The sequence below is a fragment of the Marmota flaviventris genome, chromosome 7 (assembly GCF_047511675.1).
Source record: "Marmota flaviventris isolate mMarFla1 chromosome 7, mMarFla1.hap1, whole genome shotgun sequence".
NCBI lineage: Eukaryota > Metazoa > Chordata > Mammalia > Rodentia > Sciuridae > Marmota > Marmota flaviventris.
This window is the reverse complement of record NC_092504.1, coordinates 124,725,341-124,749,376: the sequence shown is the minus strand read 5'-3', so window position 1 is coordinate 124,749,376 and position 24,036 is coordinate 124,725,341. Positions and strand designations below refer to the sequence as shown.

Sequence of the window (24,036 nt, the reverse complement as noted above, 5' to 3'; positions counted from 1 at the left end):
AGATTTTGCTTAGTTACAGATTTGAACTAAACTACTATAAAAACAAAAACTTGCAAGAAAACCTAGGGAATGTAAACACTTACTGGACATGTGACTATATTATTAAGAAATTACTGAGATGATGATAAAGATTTTATACTTAGGTCTTTAAAAAAAGTTTGTCTTTTAGAAATACGTACTGAGGATTTTACCAATGAAATGATAGGACAACATCTGGAACTTATTTTAGAATAACTCAGTGGAGGTGTGAAGTAAGGGAAGAATATAAATTAGACAAGACTAGCCAAATGTCAGTAATTGGTTAAGGTGAGTAACATGTACATTTTACTATGTATAAAATTTTCTGTAGTAAAAAATTTATTGATAGTTAAATAAAAGAAGCAATAGATGAGATGATGGAAAGAAATGAATAATTCTGAGCCATACTCAAGAGGTATTATAGACAGGACATAACGGCCAATTATATGTGAAATGGGAAGTGAAGATGGCTTCTGAATTTTTGGGTTGATGGTTAGAAATATAGAAGTACTGCTCATCAAGACACAAGGTTCATTTGGGGCAGCAGATTCAGAAGTGAAGATAAGTGCAATTTGGGATATATGAATTTGAAACACTGGCTGGCTATCAAATGGAAATGTCCAAAAGGCATACTAAGAGAAAGAGGAGGCCAAAGATAGAAATCTGGGGAGCGGAAACCTGTAAAGGAATTAGAGCGCACACCTACAATCCCAGCTACTTGGGAGGCTGAGGCAGGAGGATTATGGAGTTTGAAGCCAGTCTCAGAAACTTAGCAAGATTATATCTAAAAATAAAAAGCGGGATTTAGCTCCGTGTTAAAGTGCCCCAGGGTTTAATCCTCATTATGAGGGAGAGGGAGGGAGGAAGGAAAGAAGGAAGGAAGGGGGACTGCTCCGCAGAGAGGAAGTGAAGATTGAGATGCTGTATCCAAATAAATAAGCGTAAACCCAACTGAGATTGAAGTTATTGAAAGAAGAGCAAACACAATTTCAAGGAAAGGAATTTGTCAAGCATCAAAGAACAAAATGAAAGTTTCAGAAAAAAAATAACCTTTAGCTCTAGCAACGAACAATTGATGCCATTTGGAGATTACGAAAAGAGCACAGTCCTCTTGTTCCTGGGATCCCATTAGAATAAGATATGGCAATTTAAAACAGGGGGGCAAACAGCAGTGAAAAGAACAAAAGATAATTTATTAGTGGATAAACCTCAACACCTTTCTAGAAGGTGGAAAGTGAGTGGGAGAGCGGAGCTCAATGATGCAGAATATGAAGACACAGTCCAGAATAAATACGGAGGGACTGCAGCCCAGAGGGAGCCATCTGCCTTTCAACAGGCAGTAGAGGCAAGGATGCTGGGTGTGGCAGGTAGCAAATATGGCGGAGGCCTGAAGCCTGTCCGCTGACTTGCCCTTCTCACAGTCTGAATACACAGCAACAAGGTTTACCTTCTAGGAGAACATATTCGGATTTTTGGTATATTTTCTAAATAAATTCAACGTGTTGTCTAGCACAATCAGAAGAAGCTGCTGGTGTTGGAGCACCAGGAAAATCACATCCTGGGCATCATGGGTCCCCAAGGTCATGGTGGAGCAGGGAAGAAGACCTGAGTTTTGACTTTAGAAACGAAAGAGGACAGGCAGAGTTAAAAGATTCTGATAGGAAATGGGGACCTGAAGTCATGATCATTGTTCCTCATGGAGGGCACCAGTGGGAAAAGGCTGAAATAAATCCACACCAACTTTTTGTGAAGCTGTTGAGTGTATGAAGGAAGCTATAGGCCCAAGGAAAGACACGAACAAGAACTGACAATTAATAAATGGAAATGAATCACCTACTGGACGGTTACATCCTAGATGTATGAAAGAAATTAAAATGGTTGTCAAAAACGTTCCCACAGACACAAAAGTGATACTGTTTAAGACTTCTGCTTCCAGCCAAGATGGAGTAACAGGAACCGGATCTATCACCCCAGCCCAATCTACTAACCCGTTAATATTGTAATACAATGACGGGAACTGAAAAACTGGGCTCAGCTTTTAGGTCCTGCACATCAAGTAAATAAGACAGGACACGGATCCCTAAGAGAGGGAAAGCAAAGAGGGTGAGTTGAAGACTGTCCTAGCCCTCGGTACCTATTTTCCTACAGGAAAAAGGAATCCAGGGAGGGAAAGCCAAATAGCCCAGCAACGACCTTGAATTTCAGAGAGGCCAGAGAAACTGGAATTCAAAAGCAGAGTAAGAGCAAGAGCCGAGGAGAGCCACAGAGGAAACCCCTCCAGTCTTCCACTGAATATTTAATAGAAGACACATATGGGGGAATTGCCTGAGAACATGGAAAGAGCCAATTGGAAGGAGTAGGACCTTAGATCTCACATAGGTCTAAGAAAAGTTCCTCGTAATCAAGGAAAATTAGACAGTGTGTCCAGGATGAGAAAATTAGCTTTGGGTTAAAAGTGGTTCTGGTTTTGCAAAATTTAATCACAAAATCGAAAGATCCGACTTTTAGAAAATAATTTAACTGCACTTCAGAATAAAGCTCAAAAATATTTATTGTAGACAGGCATAGTGGCATACACCTAAAATCCCAGCAGCTTGGGAAACTGAGGCAAGAATTCAAAACTAGCTTCAGCTACTTAGCGAGGCCTGAGGGAACTTAACAAGACCTGTCTCAAAATAGGGGGGGGAAAAGGGCTGGGATGTTTCTCAAAGGTTAAGCATCCCTCAGTTCAATCCTTGGTACCAAAATAAAATAAAATATTTATTGGAAACTATGTCAAACATTCTACAAGGGTAATTACAAAGTTTGGAATCTGCCTTAGTTAATTTGGGCTACTATAACAAAATGACTATGGAAATGAATCACCCACGGCACTGTTACATGCTAGATGTATGAAAGAAATTAATTGGTTGTCAAAAACCTTCCTATACACAAAAAAGTGATACTGTTTAAGACGTAAACAATGAACATTTATTTCTCACAGTTCTGGAAGCTAGAGAGTCCCAGGTCAGAGTGCCAGCATGGTTGGGCCCTGGTGAGGGTCCTCTTACAGAATGCAGGTAGTCCACCTCTTCCTGGATCCTCACATGGCACAAGAAGCGTGAGAGAGCTCTCTGGGGAATCATTTCATGAAGGCTCCAGTTCCATGACCTGATGACCTCCTAAAAGTCCTACCTCACAACATCCCCATCACATTAGGGGCTAGGGTTTCAATGTATGAATTTTGTGGCTTCACATTTAGTCCATAACAGAATCTCAACACAAAAAATAGCAGACATGCAAAGAAGCAGGAAAATATGAACCACAGTTAGGAGGAAAAAAATCAAAAAGAATGAGTTCAAGACAACATTAAACTAGTTATTAAAACCATGCACTCCATATGTTCAAGAATGTTCAAGAACGTAGAGGAAAGACTAATCTGGTAAAGGACCGACTTCAAGGAGTTAAAGAGACCCAAACTTTTTGAGATAAAAATTCAATACCTGAAAGGGAATAAGGAATAAAAAATAAGAAATAAAACCTGGATGGGATAAATAGTAGTTAGACATTGCATAATTAACAACTAGTAATCTGGGAATCATTAAAAAAAATCTAAAATAGCATACAGAGAGAACCTGAAACCAATTGATAAAGAAAAAAATATGAAAAGCAACCAGAGTGTAAAGGAATTATATACAGAGGAACAAAATAAGAATGAGAATAATTTCTCCCTGGAAAATGTAATTAAGGAGACAGTGGAGCTGTCTCAAAAATATTTAAGGTATAGATGCTCCTCAATTATATCATAAATCAAAAATTCTCTTAATGCATCTAGCCTACTGAACATCATAGTTCAGCAACACAGTACATATAGAGAGTCAGTTCCTTCCCCTTGTGATCACATGGGTGATTGGGAGCTGTAGGTCACTTCTGCTGCCCAGTATCACAAGAGAGCATTCTTCTGCATGTTCTAGACATAGAGGAAAGATCAAAATTAAAAATCCAATGTACAGTTGCTACTGAAACACTTTTACACCACTGGAAAGTTGAAGAGTCATCTTTCCAACCATGGTAAATCAGGAATCATCTATACTGATTAAAAAAAAACAACAACAACTGTCAACCTAAAGCTCTAGACCCAGTAAAAATGTCTCTCAAAAGTAAAGATATTTCTCAGACACACAAAAAAATGAAAATAAGATCATCACCTAAAAACCTGTATTATAAGAACTGTCATCACGGCAGGAGGAAAATCACACTAGATAGAAATGAATGGAAAGCACCAAAAATAATGAGCATATTGGTAACAGACTTTTATTCTTGTCTTAAAATCTCTCTAAAAGATAAATATCTATCTAAAAAAGGAAATATCAATTCACATTGAAGTTTGTAACATAGGTAATGCATATGTGCAAAGGGTACGAGAGAGAGGTGAAGACCATTGGCTCTTCAGACCTTTGGCTTCTAAATCTGTGGACGCTGCAGATCAGTGGCAGATCAGTAATATTAGAAAAAAAGACTGCATCTGCTCTAAACATGTACAGACATTTGTCCCTTCTCATTATTCCCTAAACAAAATAATAACTAGTTACATAGCATTTACATTGTTATAGCTATTATAAGTAATCTAGAAGAGAGGGAGAAAAAGTATAACATGGGGGGGGGTAGTAATCTAGAAGTCATTTAAAGTACCGGAGAGGAGGTGCATAGATTACATGCAAATAGTATGCCAATTTCAATAAGCGTTTGGTATGATTGCAGGGGGTCTTGGAATCAAGCTCCCACAGATACCAAAGGACAACTGTACACCGCTTTAAAGTTCTTATAATAAAGTGATATGATATTAACTATAATACAATATAATGTTGACCTCTTGAAATAACCATTAAAAAATTAGAGCTAATACACCAATAATATAATGGAATAATAAAAATATTTAATTAATCAAAAAGTAGAGAAAGAGAAGTGAACAAAGAATAGATAAGACAAAACAGAAAACAAATAGGTGATAGATTTTAAACTATCTCAATCATCACATCAAATGTAAAGGGTATACACATCTCAACTAAAAGTCATAGCATGTTACTTTGGCAAAAACAAGTGAAACCCAACCACATGATGCCCATAATAAATATACTTTAAATATACAGACAGAAACAGGATAAAAGTAAAAGGACGGGAAAAGATACACCATGTTTAGTGCTAATCAAAAGACAGCAGGATTGGTTAAATGAGTAGCAGGCAGAGGAGTTCAGAACAAAACATATTACTAGGGATAGAGAAAGATTTCCTAATGGCAAAAGGGTCGAGTTGTCACAAAGACATAACAACCCTAAACATTCATGCACCTAAAAGCAAAGCTTCAAAATATACTAAGCAAAAGTGGGCAGATCTGCAAGAAACAGAAAATCCGCCATATATTAGTTATCAGTATCCTTTCTGCAATAACTGATAGAATGAACAGATGGAAAGTCAATATAAGGGACAATTTGGACCACATTATCTACCAAAGTGACCTGACCCTTCAGTACCCTCCACTCCATAATAGCAAAACATTCTTTTGTTTATAAAATGCTTGCCAAGACAGACAATTTTCCTGCCCATAAAAAGGTCTCAAAATTTAAAAATTCAATGCATATGGAGTATACTCTCTGACTGCAATGGAACTGAGTTAGAATTAACAACAGAAGATCCCCAAACATCTAAAAGGTCCAGTTCTCAATAACCTCTGGGTCAAAGAACTTGGGGGTGGGGACTGCTGGAAAGTATTTTGAACTGAATGAAAATAAACAAGCAAAACATTTCAAATTGGTGGGAAGTGGCCAAGGCAGAACAAAAGAGAAAATACCTACATTAAAAAATAAATTAATTAATTAATTAAAAGGCTAGCGGGCACTCCTATGATGGACTTCTTTTCACCATCTCAGGGGATCAGCACCAATGGGCAGCAACCACATCTCCAGAGCTGGTGCAAGTTTCTGGGTCCTGTCAACACTAACTCTCCCCCAGCTGCCCCAAGCCTGGGGATGCAGCAGCCTCAGGAATTCCTCTTTAGTGTTCCCTTTTAGCTCTTGTAGTTCTTGGACATCCATTTAACCAATTCCTTACATTTAATTCACTTTGTGAAAATAGTTAAGAGTTTATTTCTGATAAGATCCCTGACTTACTTATTCAATAAGAGTTTCAGTCCATAACTGCTCACAAGATCTGGGCCCTGGTTATTTCTCTTTCCTCCTTCTTGTCACTTTCTCAGTCACCTGTTCCCCTCAGTCACATAGGCCTCTTTGCTAACTCTTGAACACAACAAGAGTGCTGGTGTGTTCATTGCTTTCACTTGCCATTCCCTGTGCGTAGATACCTGCATCCTCATGGCTTGCTGCTTCATGTATGACCAATCACTCACTCAGTAGACACCTTTCCTGTGTCTGTGAAATAACTATTTCTCTCAACTGCTGCACCCTTCTTCCTCATGATTCCTTTGGTCTATGCATTGAATGCCACATATGGTCCACAGCTATTTGTTCTCTATTTCCCACATGAGAACAAGCTCCAGGAGAAGTTTGCTCATTGCTGTGTCCCCAGAGCAGTGTCTGGCACACAGAAATGCCAACTTCTGAAAGACATATTAACCAGTAGCTCCACCACTGTGTCAGGGCACTTGAACTATAACCAATCTTCAAATTTTAAAAGATGTGGATTTATTCTTCGCCTCTGTCGGCCGACCTTCCTCTGTGGAATCACACAGTAGTAGCAAGGTCTCCCAAACTTCCTTAGTGGCGATACTGTGAATTTGGTCTCTGGCCTCTTTTCTTAGTTATCTATTTTATTCTGCACTTTTGTTCTCTTGAATGTGCCAAATTCTGTTCTCAATTCAAATGCTTCTCTACTTTAAATGGGAAGGTGAAGTCACTTCATAAACTCTGACGCACCCCTGGGGTTCAGTTGAAATGTCTTTTCCCCAGAGAAGCTCTTTCCAGTCACTTAATCTTGGGATGGATGTGATTTGTCATCCTTCATCTTGGCATTTCTTTCAAAGCACTTATTATAATTTACAGCTATAAATTTATTTGTAACCTTATCATTTGTCTTCCTTACTAGATGATTAACTATCTGGAGGCTGAGTGTTTGTATCATTTTCCAAAAACTGTATACATATTGCTTAGCATAGGGGAATGTTGAAATGGAATTAAATAATATATATTTCTGTGAAGGCCAGAAATCCATATTAAACTGATTCCAAAACCCCAAATAGTTTTCTTTTAAACATTTAGCAATTTAAGTTGGCCTAACTTCTTTTTTCAAAGTTGTCCTACCTTCTGATGATAGAAATATATGTCCAAATATATATACATAGACACATATATACAAAATTCACTTGCATATTTTGAGCTTTACTTATGAAACTCATTTTCAATTTAAATCAAATATCTCATCTTTCACAATAAACCTAATTTGTACTTCAGAATTACTAATTCATTCAAAGTAAGGAATATAATCCTGGATAGGACTCAGGTTAGGGGCAGAATAGTCAGAGCTGGCACTAGCCCATACAGATGCCTTGGTGCAAATTAGAAAAAGAGCCACATTGCCTGGGAAGACACAGTAACACCCCAATACACAATGACCTGTGAGTGGGAGGACGACTCTAGGTGGCAGTTCTGGAGGAGGCTGCTCAATGATGGTGCGAGCAGAAGACAGTGACCTGGCCACCCTTCTGCAGCTCCACTCCTTGCTAAAAAGGGTTGACTTGATTCATCTGGATGAGTTTGGTCAGAATGGTGTTCCTTCTATTTCTGGTGGTTTAGCTGAAGAGAGAGAACTCCCTGATCGAAGATCATTTTTCATGTCCAAGTGGGTGGATGGTTATCCTTTCTTGCTGCAGTGTCCAAGTGGGCTCTCAAGGTTAACAGTCGGAAATAACCCAATGTTGATTCTTGATTCCTAAGAAATCATACTATTGATCTGGATATGGGTGAGATTTGTAGTGTTCTCTCTGGGGGGAAAAAAATCAGAAGTTAGTCTACTTGTATCACTGCTTAGTGACTATGTGGAAATATTATATCAGTGTCGTAAGAATTAGTTCAGCTACCTCCTAAGTGCCCTGATTATTGACTTTCATAATGAATAGTAGACAGGGTCAATTTTAGATCCATGTGTCAAGAAAGAACAAGCATGTCTTATTTCAGTAATCTTTTAGAAATGCTGTATATCTTGAAACTTAGGGCCATAGGTTATAACAGATAACATCTTTTTAAAAAACCAATATTAATATACTTTAAGTGTCTTTAGTCTTGAAGTATAAACCATAAGGAGGACCTGTTTCCAAAGTACTTAGATGAATTCATCACTTAGATCAGGAGCTGGAACCACTGAAATATGACTTTATAAGAATCTTCATTTTGGAAAAAGAACACAAATCTCATTTTTGGACAAAAAGCCTTAAAGAGTGGAAAGTATCTTAGATCAGGTTCTTGGTTCCTGATTTTTAGATTTCCTAATTAGATGAAATCATGCAAGTGATTTAACTTTGATGGGATTCAGCTCAAGATCTACTAAATAAAAGAGTTTAAAGTCTTAAAGTCCTTATAGCTGATTTATTTTATATTTAAAGTTCTCCAAGCAGGCAGACAGTCAAATAAAACAGTCTATGGGATCCAAAGTAGCATTTACAGTCACATGTATACAGATATATACAACAGTTCCTGGCAGAAATGTTAAGAATGTCTTAAGGGCCTTACCTTTAGCTGAGGACTGGGCCAAACATCCCAGAAGGTTCTTTTCAGTTATTGTAATCGGTCAGCTCTTTTGGTAAATACTTAGCTCTAATCATAAACCCAGGTCCAGAAAGTAAAAGGGACAGAAGGCTAACCTAGCCACTGCCACCACTTGAGTAATCAGTTTAATCAGCTAACTATGTCAACCATCACCAACTTTTACATGAGCTTGGTGAAATCCGTGTCAGAGAAATGAAGCAAATCCAAATATGGTGAACGTTCCTCCATTGCCAAAATGGGAAATTGTCTTATCTCGTCATCAAAACCCATCCACCAGAAAATCAATTCCCCTGTTAAACACCTAAACGGGCAAAAAGCACATTCTGTGTGCAACCCGATAGAGACTCGTTCTGATGCCAACTTGGAGGGACCAATGAACATCAAGTCACTGCCCTTGACAACGGAGACTTTTTTTTTTTTTTAAATAAACACTTCCTTTACACAGACTTTGTCTAGTTGGGGGAAAGGTTAATTTATTTGTATACACAGGGATATGGAGGGCAGCGCTTCTGGACGCCCACACACCTGCAACTAATTCTTCCTCCAGAACTAACACATCTGTATTTACACGCCGGGAGGCCGAGGGGGAGTGGAGTGTGTGTGTGTGTGTGTGTGTGTGTGATATTTAGAATGCACGCTGATTCCACAACCACCTCTTTATGCCCACCTAGAGCAGGGGAACCTGAATTCCGGGTCCTGAGTCTGCGAGGCAAGGAGGTTTGCTTCCTGGACATGTGTGGGGTCCTCCAAAGGGGAGCTGGGGGCCAACCTGCCCAGACCGCAGCAAACCCTGAGGGAGGTAGGCGCTGGCTCAACCTGCTCCCCGAAACCCCACCCCAGCCTATGCCACGTTCACCCGCCTGTGCTACCTCAATAGATTGAGGGCTTTGGGAGAGGATGAGTGACCCTTTTCCCAAAGTCTCCAAACTAAACTCAACCTGACTCAGAAGTCCGCAGCATTTGGGACCCACACCACCACACCCCGCGCGCGCTCCTAGGCGCTTCGAAATGAGTCCCCAAGGATCACTGGGGACCTGGGGATGCCGGTGCGGGCTGGGGGAGGGAAAGGAGCCAGAAAGCTCCCCGCCGCCCGCTCCGCTGCCTTAGTTCATCCTCCCCCGGGCTCGGGAGCCCTGGAAGGGGCCCCACTCTTACTCACTTTCTCTGGGAGCCTCAGCCCGGGAGGTGCGGAGGGGCTGCGGACCGGAGCGAGGAACCGGCGGGCGGCCGCCGGGTAGCCTCTGGCTTGCGCCCTCGCCCCCGGCCGGTCGGGCTGGGTGCCTCGGCCCGGCCGCCCCCACTCGGGCGCCGCGGAGAGGCGGGCGCGCTAGGTCCCGCGCCCTCGAGGCTGGCTCCGCCGGCTCCGCCGCCCTCCCCCTCCATCCGCCGCGGCCCGCCGCCCCTCCCAGCCGCAGCCAGAGGCCGCCGGGGCCCGGGGACGCGCTCGCCCCGGGGCCGCCCCCTCCTCTCTCCCCCACCCGGGCGGGGGCGCGCGAGAAGTGGTGACGTCAAGGGGCGCGCGGTGGCAGCACCTCCCCGCGCGCTAGTTAAAAAGAAGAAGAAAAGAGGGAGCGAAACATGAGAGGCTGTGTGAGAAGCTGCAGCCGCCGGCAGAGGAGACCTCAGCATCATCTAGAGCCCAGCGCTGGCCCTGCCTCCGCCTGCCCCGCCGCCACCGCCGACGTTTCTGTTCCTGCTACTGTCTCACCTAAACAACTCCCGTTACACGGACAAGTGAACTTCTGTGGCCGTCTCCTCTTCTTCCTCCTCCTTTTCCAACTCCTTCTCCTCCCACGTCCCAGCTGCAGCGGAAAGCCCCTAACCCAACTGACACTGACACAGCCGCAAACGGTGTCATCTGCACAACTTTATCTCGCTCCTCCGGTTTCCCTGAGGCATTGGACCCGTCGCCTCGACTTTTCTTTTTTGCAAAGTTGCATCGCTTTACGTATTTTCGCCCCGGCCACTTTCCTCAGCCTCTCCAGTGTCCCGCCGCCCCGTAGCCTCCTCCTGGAGCTGCGCCCTAGTGCCTCTGCTGGGCAGTGGCGTTACCCCCCACCCTCGCGCGCCCAGCCCCTGCCGCTCACGGCAGACGATGCTGAAGATGCTCTCGTTTAAGCTGCTACTGCTGGCCGTGGCTCTGGGCTTCTTTGAAGGAGATGCTAAGTTTGGGGAAAGGAGCGACGGGAGCGGAGCCAGAAGGAGAAGGTGCCTGAATGGGAACCCCCCGAAGCGCCTGAAAAGGAGAGACAGGCGGATGATGTCCCAGCTGGAGCTGCTGAATGGGGGAGAGATGCTGTGCGGTGGCTTCTACCCTCGGCTGTCCTGCTGCTTGCGGAGTGACAGCCCGGGGCTGGGGCGCCTGGAGAACAAGGTAGGGACTCGCCCGCCTCACGGATGCGAACTTGGCATAAGGCTGGGTGGGGTTCCCTGTGGCTCTGGCGATGCTGGTCGCTGTAAGAAGTGCAAAACTTGTTCGGGGAGTTCTGCTGATAACTTGTTTAAAGCGCTAACGTGATTCCGTTGTGTGATCCTCTGGGGTGCGCAGATAGCTCTCCCGCCCCCAGAGCCCGCGGTCGGGATGCTGTGCAAACTTGTCTGTCTCAGAAAAGAGACGCTTCTGTGGTACCCTCATCCCGTGCCGGGTAAATATTTTAAAAGAATCGCGATTAACAGTGTATTTTGGATCAAATCGGGTATTGGCTGCGGTGAAACTGTAAATTAAGGTGGCTGTGGTTTCCGGTTTATTTTTCTAGGGAAAAAGATTTGTGCAGTTTTCTCCACGTGCTCGGTTAGAGGGAGGATTGAATCGTAAAGGATGTTGAAGCATGGGTTGGTTTATGATCCTCAGCCCCGTCAGAGGGGGGGTGTCTTGCATTACAATAGTTAAGCCAGCGGAAAGGAACTCCTAATACCTCCGGTGGAGAACCCGAAAAACTGGCGAGTGATTTTGCTGGGTCGTATCACATAAAACTGAGACGATTCTCTGTCATTTTGTAACCTTATATATTCAGGCTTGCCGTGGTGGTGAGTCGTCTAGGAAGACCTCTAGGAACTTGTTTTAGGGGCGATGGTGTTTATGATTCCCTTATGTTAATAAAAGTAACCAAATAGGAACATAGTGTCGGTCGAGTGCAAAGCCATGCTTATTTTTGAGTTTGCAATCTCTTTCCTGCCTTGGGATGCAGTAATGTGTGCTGTGTACTGTACAGACTGCTGGATCACGTCATTAACAATCACTGCACGTGAAATAAGCAATCAGGTGTCTTTGCTCCCCCTCCCGTTCCCCATTTTAGGTTTAATTAAGAATTCCTCTGTTACAACACTGCAGTTGTCAAGGTCTGAGAGACTCTTGGAAAACTTGTGCTTCAGTCTTGCTGGCCCAGGCATTAAAAAAAAAAAAAATACCCAGGCTGAATCTAATTTTTATGCTCAGTTCACGGTAGATTTCACTCTATTCTCATGTAAACAGCTCCTACGAATCAACATATGTGTCTGGGTGGTATCTCTCACTTTGTTTTGTAACAAAAAGCCATATTGCATCATTTAATTTGCTCAAGTCATGCAAATAGGAAAAAATCAATAGGACAAAAAGGGGTCGACTTATCCTCCTCCCCACTAAACTGCTGCCCACACACAGAGTCCTGTTGCTTATGGCAAAAGAATAACAACAACACCATTGTATTTGTTAGTTGGTTCACTAATGGGTGAAACTAGAGAACATCATTCTCTTTCAGTCCCCAGCTCTGTCCAAATGTTCATGCCTTTTGAGGGAGCATTTGTCCAACTCCTTCTATTCCCAGATGAGTGAGAACTGTCTTGCTGCAGGTTTTCAGCTGAAACTCACTCTTTATTCTTACCATATGCAGCAGTAGTCTGAGATTCAGGGAACAGATATTCCAGCATTTTATTCAAAACAATGTCATTAAGCTCCAGTGTTATAATTGAATTAAGTTGCAAAACAGCTACATTCAGATTATCTTAAAGGTTTTACCAGAAGCCCCAAGGAACCAGAAACTCAAAGAAAGGTTTAGAAACATTTGCCATTAAGTGTCCCTGTGTGCAATCTGTGCCATGAGTATACAGATGATGTAGAGACCCCTGCAATATTGACTTCTCCCAGGAACACAGTGGAATGAAAACTCTGTTCTTAACTAAATATAGTGGAGTGAAGGGGAGGGGAGGAGGGACTAGGGGAATTACAACCCTTAAGAGAAGCTGTATAAATTTTTTTTAAAGAAATCGTCCTTTAGGAAGCAATCTGCCACGTTAGCTATCCACATTCCTTTCTTCCTCTCATGCTCCCAATCTTCAACAAACCCCTACTCATTTGGAAAATGTGTCTGAATTATTAAATTGGGCACACTGGTCTTTGCTGGTTCCATTACAAGTGGTTTATAAACCAACAGTACTCAAATTGTTCAAACCAGAGATTTGATATAGCTATGCATATGCATTCTTGACCTATGTTAGTTCTCAAATTTTAATAGTTTTCAAAACATGTTATTTTATAATAAACTTCAGTGTTTCCTTTTTCCCCCATAAGCCTTCCTGGATTATAATATATGTTAGGGTCTTATTTCATAATGTGTATACAGGAGAGATGATGGCTATTTGAAAGGGCCCTTTTTTGTTTAGGAAAGAAAAAAAAAATATTTCCCCAGGAAAGATTTCTGCAGCTTTTCAAGAAACTACAGTAGTAGCTTTTTTCCTAAGGGAAAAAATTTCTTTGACAAATAGATAGTAAGAAACTAGATAGGAATATTAAACATGCTTAGCTCTGAAATTAAATCTAGTTTCTACACTAACAGTTTTTCTTTAATGAACTAGCATTGAGTTCATTTCCTTAGCCATGATACTGTGTTTTTGTATTTTAATTCCTGTACACTATAATAACGTCATGTATTGTAATGAGGTTGTAAACTGCCTTTCAAATAAGTACTGCCAAAATTTAGGAAGTTATATTGTCTCAGGAATATTTTTGCAGTTCCTAAATACAACATGCTAAAAAGATCTAATTTCCATTAGCCAAATTAAACCCGGACCAAATGAGTTGCCCCCATTTCTAAAACTTAACTTGTAGCCACAGAGGCACAGAAGCTCTCTCTACCTTGGGTGGTTTCACAGCCAAAGCTGTCAAGGAATGGGTGAAAAGTAATTGTTTTCAAGTGTGCCCTTTTACAATCATTTGTTTGCTCTGGCTCTTTCAGGGACAAAGGCTATTGTTGAACACATCCAACTAAACAAATAACTCATCCTGGGGTCCCTTTAACAGCTGCCTTAGTACAATGATCTATTTACATATTAGCCTAAAATTGAAACTGAACTCTTTAATGACATAATCCAGCAATATAGTCCAGAGAGGCAAGTGTTCTATGGAACAGCTGAACAACCTTGTAGGCATATGATTTTTAGACATAACTTTTTGTGTACCAAGTGATCTTAAGGAGACATTTTAATATACTGTCATTATTTTCTCCTTTTGTCCTTTTCTGGAACCCACGTGGGTGTCTTTTTTACCCTCTTTGTTTAGTTACTTGATAAATAAGGAGAAATACAGAAGGTCTCTGTCACCGTTTTACTGTTTGTTGATAAGCTATAGTTGTAGGCCACACTCGACCCTGTATTCCAGGAGTTATCTTAACTTTCTTATATGGATTTCACTTTCATGTGGCCCAAGATTAAAAGGATGACCTGACAGATGTTACAAATTAGTCAGTCACAGCCACACTCATTACTGGGCATGCTGCAATAATGTATCAAAGTTTTAACATGATTTCTTCCAAAGTATATTCAGTTTAAACCACTATAAATTAGATGGTTTTGTATATGGCTTTAAAAAATTGAAACAGGAAATTAGCTTAAATTTCTTCTGAAGATGGATTGTATTGTCAGAAAGTTAAGGACCTGGATGAACATAGATATATAGGCAAAAATAAATAAATAAATAAATAAGGAAAAGAAAAAAAAAAATCACCCTACCGTACCCACACCAGTACTCATCTGTCTAAACCAGAGTAGTGGCTTTGGCGGAGTCAGTTTAATTGACTTCAGTAAGACTATTGCAATGTTCATTGAAACCCAAGCCAGAATGATGGCTCTATCTATCTTCAAATAGGTATTTACACTGCAGACCTCACACAGAGCAAAATGTTACCATCCTGCTGGGCCGGAACAGCATGAAACTTTAAAAAGAATAATATTATACTCGATTTCAGATAATTTATTGAATCCTATTTCTGCAACTTTTGAAGAGGGATCTTGTGGCCAGGACACATTCCAAAAATTGGAAAGACAAAATTCTTTAGACACTTAAAATCAAGCTCTTCTTGGATAGCCTCTAGGAGAGTATTTGGGGATCATTTTGTTTCAACTATAAAAAAAAGGGAAGCATTCATATTCTTCATAAAACCAAGAGTACTTACAATCCAGTTTTTCATCCAGTAAAAAAGGTGGCTTCAGCATCTTGCAGTTGTTTTGTTCTTAGTGCACTGCTAGATGATAAACAAGCAAAACCAAGCTGAGCACAATTAATATAGAATAGATCTGGTGAGGTCCGCCAGAGTATGGACAATAAAAGACATTTAAAACATTCTTGGAATGCAAATTCTAAGTGTCTGGTGTATGTTTCCCTTTAGAAAACTTTAACCATTTAAGCAATTGTCATTTAAATAAATTGATAAAATTAAAAATGTAAATATCATTGTGATTAAGAATAACTTTTCTGAATATTGTATATAGTTACAGCATATCATATTTTTTTTTTACCTGAAATAGGGTAACTTCTATTGGACTTTTAAATACTGCATGCCTAAATGTCAGCATGCTTGTATTTCTTTTGTTACCTTGTTCCTCTACATCAGGCATTTCATGATCACCTATGATGTCATAATCCTAAAATATAGTGGCCATATGATTTATTCAAATTAGAAGCTCAATTTATGAATGAACTGTTTGCTTTAAACAATGATCTAGAGTTTGAAACATTAATTTGAGTGCATAGTTCTAAAGAAATAATAGAAAGGCAATTGAATGAATTGGGGAAACGTATGAAATTTATTCGCATTTTTTTAATATGGAAAAATGCTTGATTTGGACAGCTTTTCATTTCTTGTCTCAAATGCTGTGCTGATATTGTCTTCAGTGTTTATTAAAGGTGCTTCTGATACCAGCTTTTTAATGTTAGCATGAAATACCAAGTCTCTTCTCTCTACAAATTACTAACCTCTATGGATCAATAAGTTTGAAATCAGTTTTATTGAAATAAAAGGTGTATCATCTTAAAAATAATAATAAAAGTATGCCTTGTTTCATTAAAATTCATGTTATACAAAAGCACTTTCATTAAACTCTTGTGTTTATTCATGCATATAGCATACCTGAGGAGTTAGTTAGAAAGTTTTTCCTGGCTAAGATATAATGAATAATAAAAATTGGTCTTAAACCTGTTTGATTCAGCTTCGGGTATTTTTATAGAACATGAAAGGCAGTTTAGAAAACTTTCCCTAGGTAGTCTTTAGATTGAAAATTAGTAGAAATTTTTAATAATGTCATCTGAGCACATTTACTATAATATCATATTGGGAATTTCAAGAATGAAATAGATTTTCACCTAAGACACAAATGAGCCATGTTTTTAAAAATTAGGCTTTGTGTGCAGTTGCATAAAGGTATTTGGGACTTTTTAAGGGAAATATCATTCAATGGCAGAACATGAAATATCACTTTGAGGCAGAAAAAGGCGCTAAAGCATTCAACAGTCTAAATGTAATTGTCTTCTAATTCTTCACACCTGAAAGACAGAGTCATAGACTTTGATGATCCCTTTTATGATCCCTGACTTCTGTTTCCCCCAACCCACTCCAGAGACAGCTCATATCCTTATAAAGGCATCCTGGATTATGACCCAGGAACTCTTTTCAGAAAACTTCACTGGCTGAATTAGGCTTATCTGCTTACATAATTGCAAGAAAAACGTGACCAAACCTAACTTCACATCATTTGTTTCTGATTTATGGCTTTCAGATATTTTCTGTGACCAACAACACAGAATGTGGGAAGCTACTGGAGGAAATCAAATGTGCACTTTGCTCTCCACATTCTCAGAGCCTGTTTCACTCACCTGAAAGAGAAGTCTTGGAAAGAGATCTAGTACTTCCCCTGCTCTGCAAAGACTATTGCAAAGAATTCTTTTATACTTGCCGAGGCCATATTCCAGGTAAAAAGACAAGAAAAAAGTTAAATGAACCATTGCAAATTTTCCTTGTTAGATGCCTGTTCTAAAAAACCTGTTAACAAGTTGTAAAATGCATCTTGCCTTTCAAAATACCTATTTTATTTTTAAAAGAACCCTTCCAAAGTTCTAAGTTTTATTTCTACAAAAAGAAGTATTATAATTTCTACTGTTGTAATTTCTAAAGTCTACAGATAGTGTACTGGTCTTGCTGAAATGTTTTACATTTCTAATTAAACTCATAATACAGGTGGTAATCTCTATATGTGTTGGATTGGTAGTATAGATTTCTTTTTCTGTCTTATTATGCTTTTGATATTAGGGATGGAACCCAGGACATTGTGCATGCTAAGCACACGTTCTATTGCTAAGCTACACCCACAGCTTCATACATATTTCTTTACCTTCCATTGTTAATATCAAAGTCAGCCTGTTCTACAAAACTAATAGATGATTGGAGAATGCCTACTGACTTTTAAGATATTCCTTTAAATAAAATATGACTGGGAACCCTAACAAGTAACATCTTACAAAGCACTCCATAAAAGGCTAATTTGCTGCCCCGAAACTCCTAAAGTTGGTGGGGACAGTGGAGTCCTCTCTATTAAACAGATGATGGAAACCAAGCCCTCAGGAGAAGTCACATGCCTCATTCAAAGTCATTAGAATGGGAAAGTACATAGTTATCACAAGACTCTAATAAACAGAGATTCCTGGGCATTGAATATGTTAATCATCCAGAGTTTGTCAGCTTGGGTTGTTGTTGCTTTCATTGGAAGGATCAACAAAGAGGAAGAAAAGAATTTAATGAGACAGACTCTGTTTAGTTAGGCCAAATCACACACAAACAAAACTACTGAAGTTAGCTGTTTATAAAACTAAATGGTAGTTAAAGAAAAGATAAGCCTTAAGAACTATAGGATGCACTTGGAGAACTTTTTAAACTGCTATATACATTTTTACATTTTTTTCTGGCCTAGAGAAGTGCAGATTTTTGTATTTTTAATAGATTTCTCTTAATAACCTAAAGTATTTTGACTGGTTACTTGTTTTAACTTTAGCATAACATGTACCTAAACCCATTCTATGAGAAAATATTATTGTCTTTATAAACTTAGAGTCATGTTTCTAAGACTTCCCTTAAACCAGCTGTTTCTTCCTCCTTATCATTCTCCGAAGCAAACAGGTCATGGGTGTCTAGATGGCCTGCAGAGAGCTGATAACAGATTAGAAACCATAAAGGTTAGCTGCAAACTGCCAAATCTTAAAGGTTGGCCTTCAACTAAGCTGAAAGTGTTATGAACACTTAGCATCTTTATTTACCTTTATCTATTATAGATAAATACAGCAATGGTGGAGTTGTGGACTTGTCTGTGGGGGTCTTTATATATTTAAAGTTATTTTAGCATTTGAGAATTGCAAGCACCTCACTCCCCAGATCAACATATGTGGTGACGAATGACAAATTTATTTTTCTACAAAGTTTGTGTATATGTAAAACTGCTGAAGTGCATCAAGATGTCAAGTGCTTTTGGTGGCCACCCAGGCTGCCTTGAAAGATAACCAGATGAAAGCTCCACTTTCGAGGTGGATGGAGCTGTAAGGGTGCTTTCCAGAGACTCTAGAAGACTTCAGCAGCAAGCAGAGGGGACTTCCCCTTCCCATATCACATACTGAACATCATTTAAAATATTTGTCCCCAAAGAGAGTTGTAATGACACACCCTTTGGGTTACTTATGCTAGTTAATTTGTTAGTCAGACTGACCCTTGACACACAGGTTACCATTTCCTAAAGAGTCATGAATAAGGTAAAAATCCTTCCCTCAGCCCCTGCGGCCAGCACAGAAGTGTCTGTAGACTTCTAGAGCACTCATTTTTCAGAAATGGTTGTGAGAGCAAGTTTGTATTAGTTTCACCTTCTTATGTCTGTTGAATAATATGGGTTTGCATTTCTCTGAAGTCCATAATTGTGGAAAACAGCTACTTTGGGTTTCTTATTTATAAAAGACTAGTCAACATATCTCAGCTGTTCTCACCAGTGACTTCAAGTTTTGATTCTTACAAATCAAAAACTTGAAAAGGAAGGTGGATCTTGCTAAATGAAAGAAAATACTGAAAGGGACCAGGAGAGAGAAAGTAACTTCAGAAGCATCTTCATTTTCCCTGTGTTGCCCAGTATACAAGGAAACCCGTGTCCATGAGCTAACCCTTTGCCTTTCTTCTTCAAGAATGTGTCAGAATACACTCTACTGTTATGAATATCTAGAAAGAATGATTTAAAAAAAAAAAAAAGTATGGTCATCTTAGAGTATTCGTATAACCTGAAAGACACTCATTTCTAGAAATTTAAATTCAGAAATAGTCATGGTTTTCTTGTTTTCCCCAAAATGGGAAAAGAAATTAAAAAGCAATAGAAATGCTCATACACTAGAGTTATAGTAATCATAATGTTCTCCAGTTGTTAATTTTCTCAGAGAGGTAAATTCTTTAAATTTCTAGAAATTTCAACATTGCATTCAAAAACCACAGGAGCCCTCTGTCCAACCCCTCGGGTCTTTTTACTTGCCTGCACAAGCACATGGGATGCTTTGCTGTTCACCAAACGACTGCATCTTGCACTCTGAGAGGCGTACCAAGGAACCAGTGGGCCTTGCTTCTCTGTGCACCTGGTATCACGGTGATTCTTGTCACTCTTGGTCTCCTCAGCAGTAGGGCACTGTGTTGTCAAAGATCTGTACTCAGTCAGTTCAGCTAGTTTAATCCTGTTGCTAATCAGGCCAAGGTCAAGAGTTTGAGTCCATCCCACAGCCACTCCCAACTTTCTCAGCTGTTTTCACATGGGTCTTATTATCCCAAGCGCAAACTGGAGGAAATGGATGGCTACCTCAAAACCTACGGCTTCTACCAGAAAATGTCCCTAAGTGCAGGCCTTCTGCCAAGGGATCAGGAGCTCTTTTCTCCTTTTTCCTTTTCACAATGAGTATACCTAAGACAAGGAATAAGAACTTCTCTGAGAATAGAGATAGAGCCCAGACTGCCCACAGCGGGAATTTGTTACAGATCAGTATTTTCTAGGGTGTTTTGTAGCATAGCAGGACTGGACTCCCAATCCAGGAGAATGGCTACCGGCCCAGGAGACTCAATAAGTAATTAGGATTTCAAAGGTGCAGCTGTTTGATACTCACTATACATCCATCATCAGCAGACCTAACCTTGTCAAGATGACCAGGATGTGCTAAGCATGCACCTTCAGTGAAAGTTCATTAGTGTATTCTTTCAAACCAAAGGGTGGATTAAACCTTCCCTTGCAATAAGTGTTAACCAAAGCCCTGAGACCAAGTCCTTTTGGGCTGTTCACAACAAATGTGTCAATTTCATCACTGCCCACAGCAAAATCAGGTAATTTAAAGGAAAGTATTAATTTAAAAGGATTAGATACTAATATATCATGATTGTAAAAACACTGCCCATTTTTTTATATAAAGTCTTCTGAGCTGTGAACAAATGTGAATAAATTTTGTAAGAAGCTAGGAAAAATGTGTGGCTATATTCTGTATTTTTTTTTAATTTGCAAAGATAGCATAGTACTTCTGTGGTAACAGTGTTTATAAACATGCGCTTATTAATCTTAAGATATTCCATTTGAAAATGATTTCTCATTTCCTCCCATTTGTCCTCAGCTAAGAAGTCCTTATAAAATGGAATTAATGGTCCATTAACTTCCCCTTGAAATGATATTGGTTTGCAGCTTGTAATGCTAGAATATACAAATTTCTTTTTTTGAAGCAGACTTAAATTTTCTTCCGAATTGAATTTAAAATTTTTTTCTGTGACCTTACAGGCAAACATCACATTAAAACAAATTTTTTCAAATTCAGTTGTAAACAGATTCATTGCCTGACAGTCTTCCTGTGTGCATATTGGCATGAAGATCTTGCTGCCTGATAGTATATACTTCAAAGGTGTGTGTATGTCTCTCTCTTCAAAGTAAGATTCAGCCCCAAACAGTACAGAGAGTTGAATTTAGCAATTCTGTTTTCCTTCTCATTTTTGCTCAAAGAGACTTGTTTGCCACTATTAGGAAGTTTTCATCTGTGTGCTTAGCCATTAAAGGATGAGATCAGGAAAAATATAAATCTTTGGCAAACAGTGAATTGCTGAAGATGAATTAATGTATGGCTGCCTTCCTTCCTTTCCCAAGTTTTATTGTTGTTTGTTTGTACCAGGGATTGAAGATTGAACCCAGGGGCACTTAACCACTGAGCCACATTCCCAGCCCATTTTTGTTGTTGTTTTTGTTTTTGAGACAAGGTTTCTTAGGTTGAGGCTGTCTTTGAACTTGTGATCCTCCTGCCTCAACCTCCCAAGCCTCTGGGATCCCCAGTTTTTAATCCTTGATTTTTTTCAAAGAAAATCTTCCAGGCGCTTGCCCCTCCTAGGGAGCACCCATCTAGCTGCCAGAACTTCAATCTCTGTGTCCTCTGCCATAGGCATACATATTCTCAAGGACATCTGCTCTAGTTGCCTGGTGCCCAAACGCAAGACCCTTCCCCATAGTCTAGGAGGAAATCAATCTGGAAGACTGTCTCTCAGATATTGAAAAGTAACACATTTCATCCAAAAGTTAGGTAAAAATGTGTTTCAGACTTTAAACAACTAGGACCCTGACATTCTAATCAAGCTCATAGGAAATAAACTTGTAGTGTCTTTCCTGCTCCATTGGTGAGCCTTACTTGGTTGACCCCAGAATCTTGTTCTTAGAAACCTTGTAAACCTGAATTTGTTATAAAATTCCTAAATTTCAGCTATGTTACTTGGTGTATTTATCACCAAATAATAGAGAGCACAATAATTTAATTCATTAGATAAAAATTTAAACTTTTAAGATGATAAAGTAGGAGACCAGAAGAAGCAATATAGGACTACTGGTAACTACAGATTCTGGTCTGTGCTGACTCTGGTAACATCATATTTTGAAAGAAGAACTTATCAGAATACAAAAGTGAGTTTTATTAATATGCACAAAAAGCCAATACCTTATAAACTCAAATTGAAAAAGTAATGTAAAACTCTTGTTGTTTTTTTTCTTCTGATTACAAAGTCTTTTTCTTTCATATTCTAAGATAGCTGTATTTATTTGATAAAATTCTTAATATGTAAGAAAAGAAAAAATATCTTTTACATCCTATTAAATAAGGCTGTTTTGTATTTTTCTTTTGGCTTACTGGTGTCAACTTTTCTGCTTGAGAAGATAGAAGGGATAATTTTATAATTTTTATATTGCAAAACTATCAGTATAATCTGTTAAGTGAAGTGCAAGAAATAGACACCTGCTATTTGAAAAGAGCTTATGATTATGTCATGATCAGCGAGGAAATATGAAAAGAATCAATGCACTAAAAGATTAATACTGGGTTTGTATTACATGTATGTCATGAAATTGATAATTTTAGTTAAAGAAGAAATGTGAATCCCAAACATCCTCTGATTTTTTTCCCTTTTCTGTTATTTTAATCTAGTTTTTCCTCCCCTTAGAATATTGACATAGTGTTGAAAAAGTCTCTTTTCCAGTGTCACCTCTTTCCAATGAGGTGGTTTTACTATGACTCTAAATGTTTCTAATGTGGTTTTTTGCATTGCTTTAAGGTTTTCTTCAAACAACGGCGGATGAGTTTTGCTTTTACTATGCAAGAAAAGATGGTGGGTTGTGCTTTCCAGATTTTCCAAGAAAACAAGTCAGGGGACCAGCATCTAACTACTTGGACCAGATGGAAGAATATGACAAAGTGGAAGAGATAAGCAGGTCCATAGACAAATGTTCTTTATAATCTTAAAAAAAAAAAAAAAGTGACAGCCAGGTGTGGTAGCAGCGCACACCTATAATCCCAGTGGCTTGGGAGGCTGAGGCAGGAGGATCTCAAGTTCAAAGCCATCTTCAGCAACTTAGTGAGGCCCTAAGCAACTCAGTGAGAACCTGTCTGTAAATAAAATACAGGGCTGGGGATGTAGCTTAGTGGTTGAGTGCCCCTGAGTTAAATCCCCAGTACTGCCCCCACACAAAAGTGACAAATATTATGAGATTTTTTTCTTTCTTTCTTTCTTTTTTTTTTTTTTGGTCTTTGAGGTGATAGGGTTGGAGCCCAGGGCCTTGCACACACTCAGCAAGGGCTCTACCACTGAGCTACACCCCAGTCCTAAATCTTATGTCTTTGACAGTAACACAACTGTCTGTGCTTCCTATATTCAGCAGATATGTCCTCCAGATGCTATTTTTCCCCCCTTTTGGGTAGTTTACTTCTCTAAAATCATAGCTTAAATACTTAAGACTATTAATCCTGTGTTATGAGCGTGGCTTCTCTATGACTCGTGAATTTTATGGGTATAGTTTTAAACTTGAATTTTATGATTGTTCACTTATAGTCCTGTGTACCTATTCAGCACAATTATGAGCAAATCGGACTTTTACATATAGATCATAGAACTTTCTCTCTGAGTGCCTTCTTATAAGATTCCATCATTCAGAGTAAAGGCTGATTTCAAGTATAGTCACTGACAGATGAGATAATGAGCTTATGAAAATTTAAAATGCATATGTGTTTGGATTCTCACTTTTACTTTCTGACAGAACTCTGTTTGATCATTTTCCATGGAAAAGATCTGAAAGAATCATATTCTGAATCTCGGGTTAGCAGCCCTTCCTGATTCTCCAAAGCACTGATTTCTAGAGGAAATAAAGTTTGGAAAGGATGCTGAGATTACTCCTTTGGTGCTTCATCTCAAGAGAAGCTCACTGGGTTTCTTTCATTTGTTTAGAAAGCACAAACACAACTGCTTCTGCGTTCAGGAGGTTGTGAGCGGGCTGCGGCAGCCTGTGGGCGCCCTGCACAGTGGGGATGGCTCCCACCGCCTCTTCATTCTGGAAAAAGAAGGTTATGTGAAGATTCTCACCCCCGAAGGAGAAATATTCAAGGAGCCTTATTTGGACATTCACAAACTTGTTCAAAGTGGAATAAAGGTTGGCTTTTTCAATT

General features: G+C 39.6%; 1 protein-coding gene and 1 long non-coding RNA gene across 2 annotated transcripts in view; one reads left to right on the top strand and one right to left on the bottom strand.

Moving 5' to 3' along the window:
* Nucleotides 1-7,367: 7,367 nt before the first annotated feature.
* On the bottom strand, nucleotides 7,368-19,729 carry LOC114085564 (uncharacterized). The gene is made up of 3 exons (XR_011708031.1): nucleotides 19,572-19,729; nucleotides 15,197-15,265; nucleotides 7,368-7,990 (listed from the first exon to the last, which is right to left on the bottom strand). It is a non-coding gene; the product is annotated as an uncharacterized lncRNA (long non-coding RNA).
* The window catches only part of Hhip (hedgehog interacting protein), a 94,371-nt gene continuing 80,604 nt past the window's right edge, over nucleotides 10,270-24,036 (top strand). The window contains exons 1-4 of the mRNA XM_027926753.2: nucleotides 10,270-11,145; nucleotides 16,797-16,989; nucleotides 22,652-22,808; nucleotides 23,819-24,020. Coding sequence (XP_027782554.1) covers nucleotides 10,867-11,145; nucleotides 16,797-16,989; nucleotides 22,652-22,808; nucleotides 23,819-24,020 — 831 coding nt within the window. The 5' untranslated portion in view covers nucleotides 10,270-10,866. The remainder of the gene's footprint in view (nucleotides 11,146-16,796; nucleotides 16,990-22,651; nucleotides 22,809-23,818; nucleotides 24,021-24,036) is intronic.